General features: G+C 37.1%; 2 protein-coding genes across 2 annotated transcripts in view; both read left to right on the top strand.

The window, feature by feature from the left end:
- The window catches only part of LOC111510462 (prostaglandin reductase 1), a 503,388-nt gene that overhangs the window by 409,672 nt on the left and 77,486 nt on the right, over positions 1-16,230 (top strand). The gene's annotated exons all lie outside the window — the stretch shown is intronic.
- ClC-c (chloride channel protein 3) overlaps positions 10,883-16,230 on the top strand; it is a 44,757-nt gene continuing 39,409 nt past the window's right edge. Inside the window, 2 exon segments of the mRNA XM_074171986.1 lie at positions 10,883-11,094; positions 11,228-11,322. Coding sequence (XP_074028087.1) covers positions 11,239-11,322 — 84 coding nt within the window. The 5' untranslated portion in view covers positions 10,883-11,094; positions 11,228-11,238.

The raw sequence follows: 16,230 nt of genomic DNA, 5'->3' as shown, positions 1-16,230 counted from the left end.
TTTAACTGAAGAGACAAAATGAGAAAAAACCAAGAAAGTACTTGATAAAAATAGCTGCGTAAACGCAAGCGAAACATAAGTGGAACCACCTATTGGTGTGACACCCAAGTCAACTTGCCAAGTTTGGTCAAACCACCAACACTGACATAAAAACTTGGCAAGTTGACTTGGGTGTCACACCAATAGGTGGTTCCACTTATGTTTCGCTTGCGTTTACGCAGCTATTTTTATCAAGCACTTTCTTGGTTTTTTCTCATTTTGTCTTCAATCGAGGACCGCCTGCCCGGTACTGACGATGCCCAATAGGCTGAAACAGCTGTATACCGGTGGCTCTTAAATTGAAATCGAAATGGGAATGATCAAAGAGTACTTATCTATTTATTTTTTGATTTTCATGGAATTATTTTCCAGCATCTTGACTGCATTAACCTTTCTAGATTTCATATCATTTCTAGAAACATGTGGATTCGTTTTCCGATGGCATTTCAGGTTAGCTTCCCAAATTTCTGCTACCGCAGTTGTCGGTTGATTGGTCAAACCACCAACACTGACATAAAAACTTGGCAAGTTGACTTGGGTGTCACACCAATAGGTGGTTCCACTTATGTTTCGCTTGCGTTTACGCAGCTATTTTTATCAAGTACTTTCTTGGTTTTTTCTCATTTTGTCTTCAATCGAGGACCGCCTGCCCGGTACTGACGATGCCCAATAGGCTGAAACAGCTGTATACCGGTGGCTCTTAAATTGAAATCAATATGGGAATGATCAAAGAGTACTTATCTATTTATTTTTATATATATATATATATATATATATATATATATATATATATATATATATATATATATATATATATCAAAAATGGAATAATTCGTGAACACAACACTCCAAAAAAAGGGGGCAAACCGCGGACACGTGTTTCTGGCAATTGGCCTCATCAGCGCGGTGCAGCTAAGTGTAAATGAGGCCAATAGCCAGAAACACGTGTCCGCGGTTTGCCCCCCTTTTTTTTGGGGTGTTGTGTTCATTATTTCATTTTTGATATTTATCATGCACACTCAATGAAATCTCTATTTGTATATATATATATATATATATATATATATATATATATATATATATATATATATGGTTTGTGGTTTATTTGCATACACCTGAGACATGAAAACCCCACAAAAATTGTAACGGTTTCAAATCTCACGACTTCGGTGGCCAGTTCATACCACCTCCACGTGAGATGACCAAGCCCTCAAACCGCTAGTGCAGAATATCTAATGTGGTATGATATATGTGGTACGTGGCGCCGTCCTATTGAAACCACATGCCGTTGGTGTCCATATCATCCAATTCAGGCCAAAAGAAGTTGGTGATCATCGACCTATAGTGCTCGCCATTGACAGGAATGGCAACGTCGTTCTCAAAGAAATAAACACCGATGACACCGCTAGCCCAAAATTCACACCGAACAGTGACTTTTTCGGGATGCATTGGACGCTCTTGAATCTCATGTGGCTTAGTATTGTAATGAATCTGAAGCCGGCCCAGACCGTTATCTCAGACACCAAACATATGACTCATCGCGAACGGAATGATCTCAACAAGTCGCCGCGAACAGTCTAGGCCACAACCGAAATAACTAGAGAAATCTACCACGGTCGTTGCCGATATATAAGCCAGCTTCTCGTCCCGAGATGGCAGTCTGTAACTAGAAAGTGAATCGTGCGTTTGAAGAAAGAATTCTAACCGTGAAGATGAATTAAGCGTTAGTTGCTAAGTGTTGTATATAAATTAGTTGTGATAGTGAAATATTGTTAAAAATAAACTTTCGCGTAGAGACTGGTGATACATTGTGTTTCGCGAAGTGGACAGTACCGGACTACGGAAACATAAATTGATAGACCTTTCTCGCGAAAAATACACTTGTGAAAATAAATAAGTGTTTCGGACTCGATTAAAATAAGTGGACGTATTCCGTTTTGTGGACAATAGACAATAAGAGACAAAATGTGTTCAAGGAAAGTGCGCCTAGTGGACTTGAAAGTCACCGAATAAAAACAAGAATTGGAGGAGAGGGAGCTAGATTGTTCCGGAAAGAAATCAGTGCTCCAGAAGAGACTATGGGATAACTTGACCGAATCAGGAGAAGATCCCGAAACATATTTATTCGAAGTTTCTGGGGGTGATTTGAGTTCAATTATGAGCAAACTCGATGAGAACACCAAATCGCTGAAGGATGAACTTCAACAAAATTCGAAGTGCCTGTAAGACAAGCTTCGCGAAAATTCGGTGAGTTTAAAAGATGAACTTCAACAAAATTCGAAGTGCCTGGAGGAGAAGCTGCTGAAAAATTCGAAGAGTTTGGAGGACAAACTTCTAGAAAATGCAGAAGGCTTGAAGAAAGAACGTTATGTGGCGAGTCTACTCGAAGAAAGGATGGGAACCATCGAGACAGAGATAGATAAAATCAGGAAGGAAATGAATACAAAAGTAGAGGAAATGAAAGGCGGAGTTCAGGCAGAAATCAGAAAGATGAAAGAAACAATTTGCAAAATCAAATCGTTAATTCTGCCCACCCCACAGAAATGGTTACCGAAAACTCCATTCCGGAACTGAAAGGTGTAAAAGTCAGTCCTGAACCAGGAAAACTCTCCATGAAGCCGCCCCAGTTGGACGGAAAAACTCCTTGGGCAAATTACCGCCGACAATTTGAAGCTGCGGTCAGAGCGAATGGATGGAATGCAAGAGAAAATGCGGTAGCATTATCATTGGCGTTGCGTGGAGAAGCAACGAATATTCTGCAAACCCTCACGTCCCAGGAACAGGAAGACTATGACCAACTTGTAAAGCATCTTGACCTGCGGTATGGACAGGCCCACCTAGAGCACGTTCATCATTCACAGCTGAAGAACCGCTGTCAGAAATCAGGAGAATCCATACAGGAGTTTGAAGCCGACATTGCTCGGTTGGTTCGACTGGCAAATCCTGCTACACCGGAAAATGTAATGGAGCGGTTAGCAGTTCAGGCATTCTTGAACGGACTTCGCGACCAAGAAACGAGGCAGGCGTTGACACTAGCTCATCCCAAACATCTCGTGGATGCACTGGCAAGCGCTCAGGAGTTTGAGGCTGCAAAACAATCCTGCAAGAACCAGAGCAAAATTCGAGCTATCGAGGAAGATGGACAGGTGCCTGCTGATATTGAGGCCACCATCAGAAAAGTAATGAAAGAAGTGTTGCCTGAGGGGAAACAAATAAGATGCTGGAACAGAAGCCTATGCCCTGCCCAACCAGGAAGCCTTTACCGTCGCTGACGTCCTGGTAAAGGAATGGATATGTCGATTCGGTGTCCCATTGGAGCTGCATTCGGACCAGGGCAGAAATTTAGAGTCCAACCTGTTCCAAGAAATATGTAAACTGTTGGACATTCGAAAGACCAGAACCACAGCCTCACATCCATAGTCCGATGGAATGGTGGAACAAATGAATAAGACCATAAACCGCCACTTGTCCAAGGTAGTCTCTGACCATCAAAGAGACTGGGACCAATACCTCCACCTGTTCCTGCTGTCTTATCGTTCAGTAGTGCACGAGTCAACCGGCCAAACCCCTGCAAGTTTATAATGGGCCGAGAGCTGCGGCTTCCTTGCGACCTAAAGTTTGAGACGCCGCCAGAACAAGACACTGCGGGGAAGACTATGTCAGCAAGCTTCGGCAGAGAATGGACGACATCGATGAACGAGTCCGTCTGAACATCCGGAGTGCCAGCGATAGAATGAAGAAGGTCTATGACGTCAAGGCGAATGCTGGAGAATTCGAAACCGGTGACCTAGTTTGGCTGTACAACCCTAAGCGATGCCGTGGTTTATCACCGAAGTTGCGGAACGTGTGGGAAGGTCCGTACAAAATCATGAAAAAGATTAATGACCTCGTCTACCGAATGCATAAACCACCCCGAGGAAAGCCTAAGATCGTCCATTTTGATAGATTGGCTCCTTATACAGGACATCACGATCAAGTTCGCGCTCTCAGACCACCAGAAGATGGAATGGCATTCCAGCAATTCATGTCCTTATACTCGAATGGACAGAAGGTCGTACATGGGGTAAGTCGAGAAGAGTCAAGAGACCTTTTCAAGGTTCCAGTTGATTACGCACTAGCTCACTGCGTGGCAGAAGATCTCCAAATGTCCAAGGGTATCGCTGTGGTATTCAACAAGAAATTCGGTCAGCTCCAAACATTACGAGAACAGAATCCAGAAGTCGGAGGAGTGCTACAGTTGAAGATGGGTCAGAGAAACATCTTCTACTAGGTAACCAAAAAGCATTCTCGAGACAAACCGTCCTATGAAGATGTCTGGAGGAGTCTTACTAGACTGAAGGAGACGATGCTCGACCAGAATCTCGTGGACTTGGCAATCCCGAAATTAGCCTCTGGACTCGACAGGCTGGACTGGAGAATTGTGAGAAGCATGTTGGAAACGATCTTCAGATCCAGCGGCATCCAGATTTTGGTGTGCGGTAACCATCTTCCACGACCGAGCATGAAGACTGTGGAATGTTACTTCCATCGAACTTGACAGTACAGATATGGGGAGTCCTGCAGGTATCGACACACGCCAAGGATGACATTTTGGGACGAAACGTCTTTAAGAAGGGGGCAATGTAATGAATCTGAAGCCGTCCCTGACCGTTATCTCAGACACCAAACATATGACTCATCGCGAAAGGAATGATCTCGACAAGTCGCCGCGAACAGTCTAGACCACTATCGAAATAACTAGAGAAATCTACCACGGTCGTTGCCAATATATAAGCCGGCTTCTCGTCCCGAGATGGCAGTCTGTACCTAGAAACTGAATCGTGCGTTTAAAGAAAGAATTCTAACCGTGAAGATAAATTAAGCGTTAGTTGCTAAGTGTTGTATATAAATTAGTTGTGATAGTGAAATATTGTTAAAAATAAATTTGTTCTTTAATTCGTTACAGTATCGTCCCAAATTTGACATTTTGTTTGTCCGCATACCTATTCATCCAGAAATGGGCCATAGCGCTGAAGATAATTTTTCGATGAAAATTAGGGTCAGTTGCCAACTGCTCCAGAGCCCAGTGGAGTCAAATTTATCCACCACATTGCAAATAGTCCTTTCGGTAGGACGATTAGGGCGACCGTAAAATGGGCGGAGCGCGCGGTACGTTTCCCGAACAAGACACCCATTTTGATATAACAATTTAATTATTTGCACGTGTTGTTGAATGCTATATTCGTCCATGATGATTTGGCAAAACAAACTGAACAATGGCAGCTTATTTGACAGATGTAGCTTCAACAAGATGGCCGTTATTTTATAATATATAATTAAATATCTCTAATTTGTCACTTTCTATTACAGGTACCTTACTTCATCAATACGTCAATTTCATACCCTATGGACTTTGAGTATAAAGTGATTGTGATACCAAGACCTGGCAAAATACCTTATTATCAGAATTTACTTATTATGTCTAGTCCATCCACCATTATCTTATGGTTGCTCGTAATAAGTTCCATGGTACTTATTTTCTACTTGGGATTGGCTTCAGAAACAAAAATTGGCCTGGTATATAGCTTTCTAATTGTTCTGTTAACTTCACTGGGTGAACCAACACTCTATTTCTCGAAGATCAAAGGAAAACTGAAATGCTTGTTAATGCTCTGGATATTCTGCAGTTTTGTGATTTGCGCAACGTTCAACACGAATTTGACAAACATGCTCATAACTTCAAATATCCACAACAAAATCAGAACATTCGCAGATTTAAGAAAAAGTGGACTGCAAATATACATTAACCACTTCTGGGCGAACTCCCCCCTGATACCTGAAGAACTTGGATTACAGAAACAATACGTTGAGGTTGAAAATACGGACTTGCTTTTATATGAAAAAAACGTCAGCGGTGCAATATTCACACGAAGATCATTGGCTGAATACTACATAAACTATTATAGAGCAGAATATGGCGATCCGATTTATAAAATTATAGAAGAACCTTTGGTGCCTGGGGTTACCGTTTTCTCTCTACGGAAACATTCTCCCTACTTACGCCAATTCAATAGATGCATGTTTTTGTTCAAACAGTACGGATTCGAGAAAAAATTAACATATAAGAAAATGAAAAGATGGTCTAATGAAATGCAAACTTTGAAGTTGCATCATTTACATGTATTGTTCATACTCCTTCTCTGTGCGTTGGGTTTGGCAACTATAGTATTTATTATAGAAATTATATGGCAGAAGTTTTGAAAAGTAATTGTTGCCCTAACCTTAGGGATCATATTAGAAACACTCTCAATGATTTTGTCGTTTTACAAATATGATATTAAATTGTTTGAATATGATAAAGTATTTTTTTTCATTAACTGAACCCTTTTTATGTACCAGGAGGATTCTAGTTTATAATTCAATTCAATAAAATGACACCATTTGTGATAGCAATCCCTCAAAAACTCACCACTAAATGAAATACAATAAAATACAGTCATTCAGCCGAGTTAACTTTTAACAACGAACTAACCATCATATTGAACTCATAACAAATGAATGAGTTCGAAGTTCAACTGAAAATGTGGTGGAAATCCATCCTATTGATAGCAAATATTTTTACCAAAAACCAACACCAAAAATTCCTCCCCCGGGTCCGATGATATCCCAGTCATTTTCATTAAGAGCCTGCCCAACAGCGGCAAAGAAATACTATTAAATTTATATGGCAAACAGATTCATTTCCAGAACTATGACACAAATTAATTACCATTCCGATACCTAAACATGGAAAGTCTAGACACTCCCTAAAATATATAGGCCGATCTCATTAACCTGTAGTATGTGCAAAGTCATGGAAAAAATTATCAACAGAAGACTGGATGGTTTTTGGAGAAACAAAATCTATTAGCACCAGAGCAATGCGGATTCCGGAAACATCGTTCCACTCTAGATAACTTGGTGGTTGAGGCTGAAATAATAAAAAAAATTATCCATTTCGTAACGAATGTTTTCATCTGCAAAGAGTGTTGTCAGTGAACTATTTCAGTTCTAGAAAATTCCATATACAGATCAGTCATTCTAACGAAGTGAGAAAGCTCCATAAAATTCCAAACAGAGATCTCCGTTTATAGTGATATCGAAAAAATATGGAGCGATGATTTGTTCATCAATAATTGTTAGCTCCAACTTTTTTATTATGGTTGTGGGTCTCGAATATCCAAAATGAATTTCCCGGGATTCAGTTGTACATGTTTGACTGAAAAAAAATAAAAAATTAATGTAGAAATATGTTTTTTCTGGAAAAAGAATTTCGCAGCAACTTCCTCTGAATTATTTCACAGAAATAGCTTCCATGATCAGGATCATCTTTGTTCAGTTCACGAATCTATTGAAATATCTGGAGTAATATCGGTTTTTTGCCAAGTTATTTTCTACAAGTTTGGTTTGATTTGAATATGTAAAAAAAATCTGAAGGCACAAATAAATGAATATGTCTTATTCGTGCCCAAGCGAATAATGCAAGTACATGCAGTACGTTCCATCTATCAGCCAATCATTGAATCTATGAGAGGAAGCGATCTGCTGTATGGGTTTTGTCGCCCGCTTCTGTAGTTAGTTGCCAGATTGTAGTTAAATTCTGATATCTCAAGATATTTGAGGGCATGAAGGAAATATTTGGATTATACTGATTAATTTGTTAAAGTATGAGTAACAAAAATTGAGCCCTTTTTATATTTACAGAAAAGCGTTGTGAATAAATCTTTCAAAATTTATTTTTCCATCAACTGGTAGTTGTCGCCTTACAACCCTCAGAAGTCAAAACTTATGCGTGATTTGAATCAATAAGGTTTCGCCTGTTAACGTGAGATTCATAGTAAGTATTACATACGTTATAAGGATGGCCAATATATCTTCATTTAAGATTTGATTTCCTTCTAGTCCAATGCATTTTTACCCAAGATCAACTCCACTTCTTGGCGATTAGGCAAGTTTTTGAGCAATCCTAAAGCTCCCGTGCATATAAAGATATAAAACAATCGAAATTAATCCAATCATTCAAAAGCAACACAGATTCAATTATACTTCATAAAATAGTGTCACCTCAAATATATTACTGAGGAATCGTAACACAAACAACAAAATACGAGGTGTTGAAAACTGTACTTTTTGAAATTCCAATTCAAGCTTTTAAATAGAAATTTTCAGTGTATGAAAGAAATTTTCAGATATTCAAAGAAGTGTCTTAGAGCAAAAGATCGATATCTACCAGTGAGGATGGCAGTGTTCCATATAAGTAAAATTTTTACCTTTCATTCAGTATATTGTGTAGAAATCCTGTGAATGATATCTGATTCAATTCCATAACGAATGTTTGGAATACAAACTGAGTATAGAAGAGTGTTTTTGTAGGTATAATTCAGTGTTCATATAAAAGTATTTATTTCAGAAGAATTTTTCTTTCGTGAAATTCAATGTTTTTATGTGAAAGTAGCTGTTTCAGGAGGGCTTTTTCTTTCAGTTTGTGCCTGAAAGTTACTTCTTTGCATCATCTACACATCTATGTATAGTGTTACTTCTTTTGAAATTGATTGTTCCCTTCCTTTCTTTGGAAGATTGCCACATTTTTTTGTATCGAGATGAAGTAGTATATAGAAAGCCAAAAACTTTCCCATATAATGATAAGTATCCCATAAGTTTCAGAATATTACAAACATTTTTTAGATGCATAAAAGAATTAAGTCTGCCTAGAAGACAAATATGTACTGACTGAGCGGGTAGCTATAATACCGGTTTGGATGAGAAAGACGTCTTCACATACATATTATGAAGTTACTATTTTGCCCAATAGTCTGAATTGGCCAACACGTACCTTTGAATTTATCGAAACACTCTAGGGTGGATTATTTTTTTAAAAAAAGAATGTTCTCTGCTTTCTGTGTGTCTGGAATAAAACAACTTTTTGGTGAATCTACTAACAAAAAATATTTCCCCATGCCATTCATCAAAGAGCGATATAACCTAATACTTATAATACTTTTAGTGATGGTGTAACTATTTTAGAATCAATGACCCAACTTTCCTTTCTTGGAATTATAATTGACTCAAAGCTGGACTAGAAGCGCCACATAGATAAAGTGGCAATACAAATGCCCTGAAAATAATTACACAAAATATATCCATTGAAGCTGCGATGTTAGTATATAATGATTATATTCAGCGTCACATCAGATATGGCATTATGTTCTGGGGAATGTCTGCACATACACAAAAAATATTCATATTGCAAAAAACGGTGCGTCAGAACAATATTCAACCTTTCTCAGAGAGAAAGCTGTAAAAAAATATTAACACTAACGGGTCTCTATATTTATGAATCTGTGGCATATTTCAACGAAAATATATCTCTCTTCACGACTCATGATAGGAACCATACCCACAACACACGAAACAAAAATAACCTTTTGAATATAAAGACCCATTTGACCTATCTTCAAAAAAATATACCTTTTTCAATCATTAATATTTATAACAAGGTACCTGAACCTCTCAGAACTTTGTCTTCTATGATCATGAATAATAAATTGAAAACTTTGCTTCTCTCCAAAGCTTGATATTCGCTGGAAAAATTCTTCAATGATAATTCAAACTGATGTTGTTCGCGTTGAATATTTCATGTCGTATCATTCTGCATTGTAATGTAGTTTAGTCTCTTTTGAACCCTACATATAGATGCATATGTTCGAGTTCTGTATCTAATATAATAATATTACATTAAGTATATTGACTGTGATAACCTTGTTATTCATACATCTGTGACCATTTTTATTCTTAACCAATATTAATGATATTGCCTCATGATTTCCTACTACTTCCATGATGTTTACTGTAATTGACATGTTCTCCACCTGAAAAGGTTGTTTATTACAAAGAAATAATAAAGGATATCTTTCTATCTATTCATCTATCTATTAAACTTTTTTCATCATATTATGTTTATCGAATAAAAATTCGTTACGGTGTTTTGTATTCAAAAAATATCTTGCGAAATCAAATGAGGATTTATACATGTGCTTTGTGATGATCAGATCTGTTCTGTTCTTTTCAAAATATGTTTTCCAACTACAAGCTGTCTCCCCTCTACGAACGACAACCCTCAAAAGTCGACTCTTGTGCGAGCTACTGATTAACGAGGTTTATGTTTCAACGTGCGATTCCTAGCAAGGGTTGAACGATAGGCAGTGATCGTCGGACCTCGCGGCTTGAACCACCGTTTCACCTGAATGTTGACTGAATGAGTGGAACAAACCTTGCATGACAACCCAACTGGATACCGGGTGTAGTTCTCCTCAAACTGACTCCACCCAAATGCTTCAATTTTATGTTAATTCTCTTAATATGGTTGGTCGACATTTCAAATTGACCATACGGTGAAAAAACTTGAAATTAGTTAAGTACAATAGGGCGCGATATTTTCTAAAATCAGCTTGATGTGTATATGATGCCCGCACTTAATTAACCTGTAGACAGTTGAAAAAGTCCGTAGTTTCTAATTTCGTTTCGATCTAATTTCAAATGACATTTCCAGAAATTATGTGAACAGTAGAAATTAGTTCTGTGAAGGAACGATTTCATACCAAAATATGTATTCCAATTTCTTCAAAAAAATTCAAGAAGATATCTGTGAAAAACGGTTCCGAAATACTTGCACAAATTTTATTTTCTCAAAATATTTTCCAGGTGATGCATACTAACAGAGAAAAATATTTTGTGGTTGCTCGAAGAGATAATTTAAAATTATTTTAGATTTCACCGCCACAGAACGTGGCAACACTGTCTGTAGTACGCCGCATCGCTTATCCACGTCAGTGCTACCAACAGCTTCTTTGTGTACACACTCCTACGCGGTTCACGTGATATTTTTATCAAATCTGACAGTGACAGCGACAATAGTGAGCCTTTGGTAAGGTGATTAATGTGATTATCAAATCAGTGACGCGCAAGAAATACTTATTGGTTAGTTTCACGATGTGCAGTATTTATAGCAAGTGATTCAAGCAAAAATTGGTTAAAATGGTAAATATCGTATGCGACCCGAATCGATAGCTTTCACTTAGTACAAGGAAATGAAATTAACAAGTGAAAGATATACTGTCGGAATGTGGAGCAACAGTAGTTTGCCAGAACTTTGATGTAGTTTTAATTTCAGGCTGTGTGATAATGGAAAAGTTTCCACTGAAAAGGGGAGGTCCTCCGGCGACGCCAAATAATTCCCCAGCGTCTTATCAGTCAGTTAACAAAAAGGTAGCTACCTAATCAATTGTTTGTACATATGTTGCTTGGTATTTACGTTGTACGGTGAGCATACCGCAAGAATGTATTTGTAAATTATCACGGTGATCTATGAATAATCCTTTGTGGTTGTATTCATCACCTGATTATTTTAATTGTAGTAACTTTCAAAATCTAAACTTTTTATCTCAAAATAACTCATGAAACATTGCAAGGATTTTCTGTTTCACACGTAGGTGACCATACTTGACCACCGGATTCCGAAGCATCATTTCTTTTGAAATTGTAGAAAAAATATAAATACCTACTTATATTTTGAATCTATTTACAAATCGTCTGTAGAATTCGACGTTGTTTGTGCTTGGAGTTATAAAATTATTTTTAAAATATCCCATCCATTTTTTCACGCGATATAGCTAATCAATGAACAAGCTTCTACTTACCTTAGTTGAAAACAAAACGTACTTACTCTATTGAAAGGGAAATGTTACACGGAAAATTATCCTTTCAGAGCAAAGAAGTAGGTATATAACATCAGTTCTCATCAATTGTCTGCCGTTTTCGTCCTATGAAAACATTTACTTTGTCGCTTAAATATACAAGCTTTATACTTTCACCATATCTAACAATAAAATTCCATGTTATTGACATTCACTCACATGAGGATTGCGTTTCTCTTTGAAGCCTTATACCTGAGCTCTGAAGGTATAAGTATCCGTTTGTTTTATAGGGATTGTCGCTTCAGGAAATTAGAGTATTCAAATTTGAAATGAAACTCAAGTAATATGCTAAATATGCTTCTTTGACAATTGGGCGTATCATCTATCTTAAATGGAAGGCAAAGATGCTGTAGTTGTCCTACCCAAGTACGAAGATTTTCAAAAAGTCACTTTTCATCTGTTTAGTCATTCAACGGGCATTTCAATCAACAGAAACCCAGATTTTGTAATCGATACTGATACATTATCAACCATCACATTGATATTTGATATCTAACAATTTTCATACTGAGATAATTTTGAACACTGTTGGAAAAACTTGGTTTTTTTGAGTTACACGCGAAAATGATCATTGAATATTGATGAAATGTAAGTATCCATAATTGTCTGTTTTTCTCGTTCTGAGGAAACTACATTCAAAAAATGTTTTTACATAATATATCGCTTGAAATGATATGTTATAATGAAATTCGTTCGATACTACTGGGGATTGAACAATTAATAAAAGTTAAAGTTTATCCACCCTCACGAGCGTATAGAGTTTTCTCCTAACTTTTCATGATAACAATTCCAATATTTTTGTTCCTTTCACTAGTTTGTAAGGTCCTTCTTAATATGACTTCGTCATACATCATTATTTGTTAGGTTTATGTGAACGAGAAGTATTCAGAAAATAGAACTGCAACCACTTTAAACCGACTCCTGTTGAGTATTTCTTCGGGTTTTTTCTCCAGAGATTCCTATTATGAAGTTTCTCTCATGAATCTTCTAATGTATACTTTATCAAAATTCTTATTAACCCATTTTGTGATCTGCTTCCGTTCCAATAATTTTGATAACCTTACAGTTATGTATGGAATTGATGATTCAAGTCTGACTTTACTTTCAGAACCCCTCAACTTGTTTTTGTTCGCCAGTTTGAGTGCAACCTGGTTATCTGTTAATAATTAATCTGCTCTTTATTGACGTTTTGTATCATTCCTTTCACATTGCAGGATTTTACACACTGCGATACGGATGTATAGAGATCGAGTAGTTTGCTCTCGCTTTTATTGTACCGACCCACAACACATCAAACCATGCAAATACCAAATAAATATTCCTCTAGTTATTTCTACCGAGCATGTTCCTCGATGACTGTGTTCATCATTTATGTTTGTTCTTCATTCCCATAGAAATTCTGAACTTTCTTTTTTGCCCAATCCCTTTTTAAACGATGAATTGGTCTGACTTTGACATTCTCTTGACTCTTCCGTTATTACAAGATGTAAAAGAGGCAGAATCAAGAGTGTCTTCAATGCTGCTGTTGGGGTGGATCAATTTGTTGCGTAGATATCTCAATTCTTCAATTCAACCAGTATCAAGATTCTTGCCTGACCTCCCCTAAAAGTATCTATAAAAATGGAAATATCCCCCACACACTTGTGATGTTCTAAAGTTGTAAGCTTTGTTGTCAATGAAAGGTTACCAATAACACGAAGCCTTCTATTTTATAATGAAGTCAGAACGCCTCAAACTGTGTTTGTTTATATGTAAGCAGTATTCCCGAATAGGTCGAGTATGCTCCTCATTGATCAAGAAATCCTGGGGAGTAAAATAATTTCTGGCGCAGAAAATAAAGCCTAGTTTCTGCGGTGCTTCTTTTTCATTCAAAATGTTCATTTTCTGGTAGAGTATCAACTTTCAACAGCAATCAGCATTTATAACAATTCTACATTTTTCGTGAGATCTAATGAGATATTAATGAGGTGAGGTAAATTGCTTCTTGAACTCTCTTAAGATGCGAATCAATTCGTAACATATGACTCGTAACGTAACCGTAAACACGTCACTTTACGTTACGGCTAGTAAAGACGGAGTACTGTTGCTTTTTTATCTGTAACACTTTTACACACGTCTGTACGAGCAGAATCTCGATTTTTCAGTTTTTGGCAGTCACATCAAAGGTTTGTTACTTACGCATGGCAACAAATTCAGATGAGTATCGCGTATCTTTGCCTGTTGAATGCGATGTGGTTTCGTACCTTGTTTGGTTGGAATGATTGACATACGTCCGAAACAAAATGATTCCGGAAACGTACCGTATCATCTCGCAATGATCAGAACATTAACGATCAATGTAACGTTACGGCTATTAGAGTGCACGTTAATTGTTTCTTCAATTTTCAATAAGAATAAAATATACTGTTATAAGCAAGTCTGTGGATTGGACAAGTTTTCGTACTGAGTTTTCATATATTGAAACATGATCTGTTCGAGAACTGAATCCTCTTAAATATTTCCCTTCCTAAATAAAAGTTTCGACTAAGTCGGGCATGATCATGGGTTCTGATAGAGCCTGTTGTGACATGTTGGAGAGTGGAAGGATTTTTGAGGTGACGGTAAACGACTTTGGCCTAGCTGTTGGTTCTTCGAATTTTCATACGAGGAACCAACAAGTACTATTTTTTCATTCTCGAAAATAATTAATCTTTTTTGTAACATCATGGTGAAACATGAAAAATATTGATTGCGATTTTCAAAATTTCTAACTTCGATTACACTCGTTAAGATAATATCAGCGTAATAAAAGTTATGCTCAGTTTTCCCAGAATTTCCAAGAGTAATATTTTTTGGTGATTTTTGAATGAATAATATAAATTGCTACGGGCTTTTTCCTGGCTCAGAAGGAGTCTTTTTACAATGTATAAGAGTTTTATTAGTTGTTACTCTGAAGGGTGAAACCGTATCAAAATTGTATAGTGCTCTACCGAAAGCCAGTACTTGAGGTAGGGTAGAGCACTGGTTAGCTCAGTGGAGACGGGTGGTTTGTGTTTCCTAAGTAGTTCAATTAATGCAACCTTTTTCTTTGGAGGGAGGAGAGAACATCTATATTACGTGACTTTACAAACTCACTTTCTAATATACTAATACCTAGCCCTGTACGTACTAGGGATTGAAACAAGTATAATTTATTTATATAGTTAAACAAGTTAGCTTGAAAATAACTACAAATAACTCGACTGGTGACGAAATTGGGTGTCACAAGAAAAAGGCTATAATCAAAGAAATAATAGAAGTACTCATCCGATTCGTTAGCTTTCCTCCCTTTTTGGCTACAACCTGGGAAGTTGAAACTGAACTCCCCCAACTTCCAGGAAGTAGCGGAACTGTCAGGCTTTCGAATTTCAGAAATTCCTTAACCACTCCAAGAAAAATTATACTGTAACAAAATTTGAGGACATTTTACATAAAAAATCGAATTCATTATTATTAAAAAAGTGAACCAAAGTTTAAACGCTTTCTTAAACCACTCTTTCCGCCAGACAGGACGTTCTGTTTGGAAATACATTCAATAATCCCTCCAAAAATAAATCACGCGCAACCCTGAGACATATTAGAAGGATTTGACTGCGGCAGACATCAGTGGTATATATGCGTTGACTGCGAAGACGAAGGATATATCATCTCCACCTCGATTTCGAACAATGCCTTATTTATTTTCCAAAGACACGATTCCTCATAAATTCATACCTGTTACCATATATCGAACTAAAAATGACGAAGTTTGCTCCAATTGAAAATCTCAGTGTATGCTTTAAATTTCATAAATATTATGAATTGTAACACCGTCATGTATAGTCATATGACTGGATAACCCAAATTTACACCCTCACTGTTTACTAATATTTCCTTGCATAACTCGCTATACCTGCATCAGCAGAGTATTCGCTGAGTTTGCAGTATTGCCAGAGTTCACACAAACGTCCTTGTCCATTCATGAAAATCAGAGACGAGTATGCTCCTGCTTAGCATTGAAGATGGTAGCGACAGTTCTGGGTAGCGCAAATTCATCGAAAATTGACCGATACTCTGACGTATATGTGTATTAGTGACAATCTGAAGTCTGCATACTAGCGAAACATTTCAACAATTCAAATTCTTTCACTTTTTGGATATTTTCAATTTACAGTAATTTTAGGTTCCTTCCCTTGGATCAATTTTCCACTCATCTTTTGAATTGGATGATTGAGTGGTTACCTAAAGTACAGACCCGAATCCTATTTTCTTCATGTTCTTCAGATATGAAAGCAATTAGAACTCATTGAAAATTTTTAAATTTGTAATCCACTAAATTCTTTTTTTTTCAAATGACATCTCAATTCATTTTTAGCTTATTTCGAATTTCAAAACTAGTTACGCAAATTTTATACTTTCAATA

Source organism: Leptinotarsa decemlineata, unplaced genomic scaffold (genome assembly GCF_025532065.1).
Source record: "Leptinotarsa decemlineata unplaced genomic scaffold, Ldec_3_MD MMD2_tig00000035_RagTag_RagTag, whole genome shotgun sequence".
In the NCBI taxonomy this organism is placed as follows: domain Eukaryota; kingdom Metazoa; phylum Arthropoda; class Insecta; order Coleoptera; family Chrysomelidae; genus Leptinotarsa; species Leptinotarsa decemlineata.
This window is presented reverse-complemented; position numbering and strand designations above follow the sequence as displayed.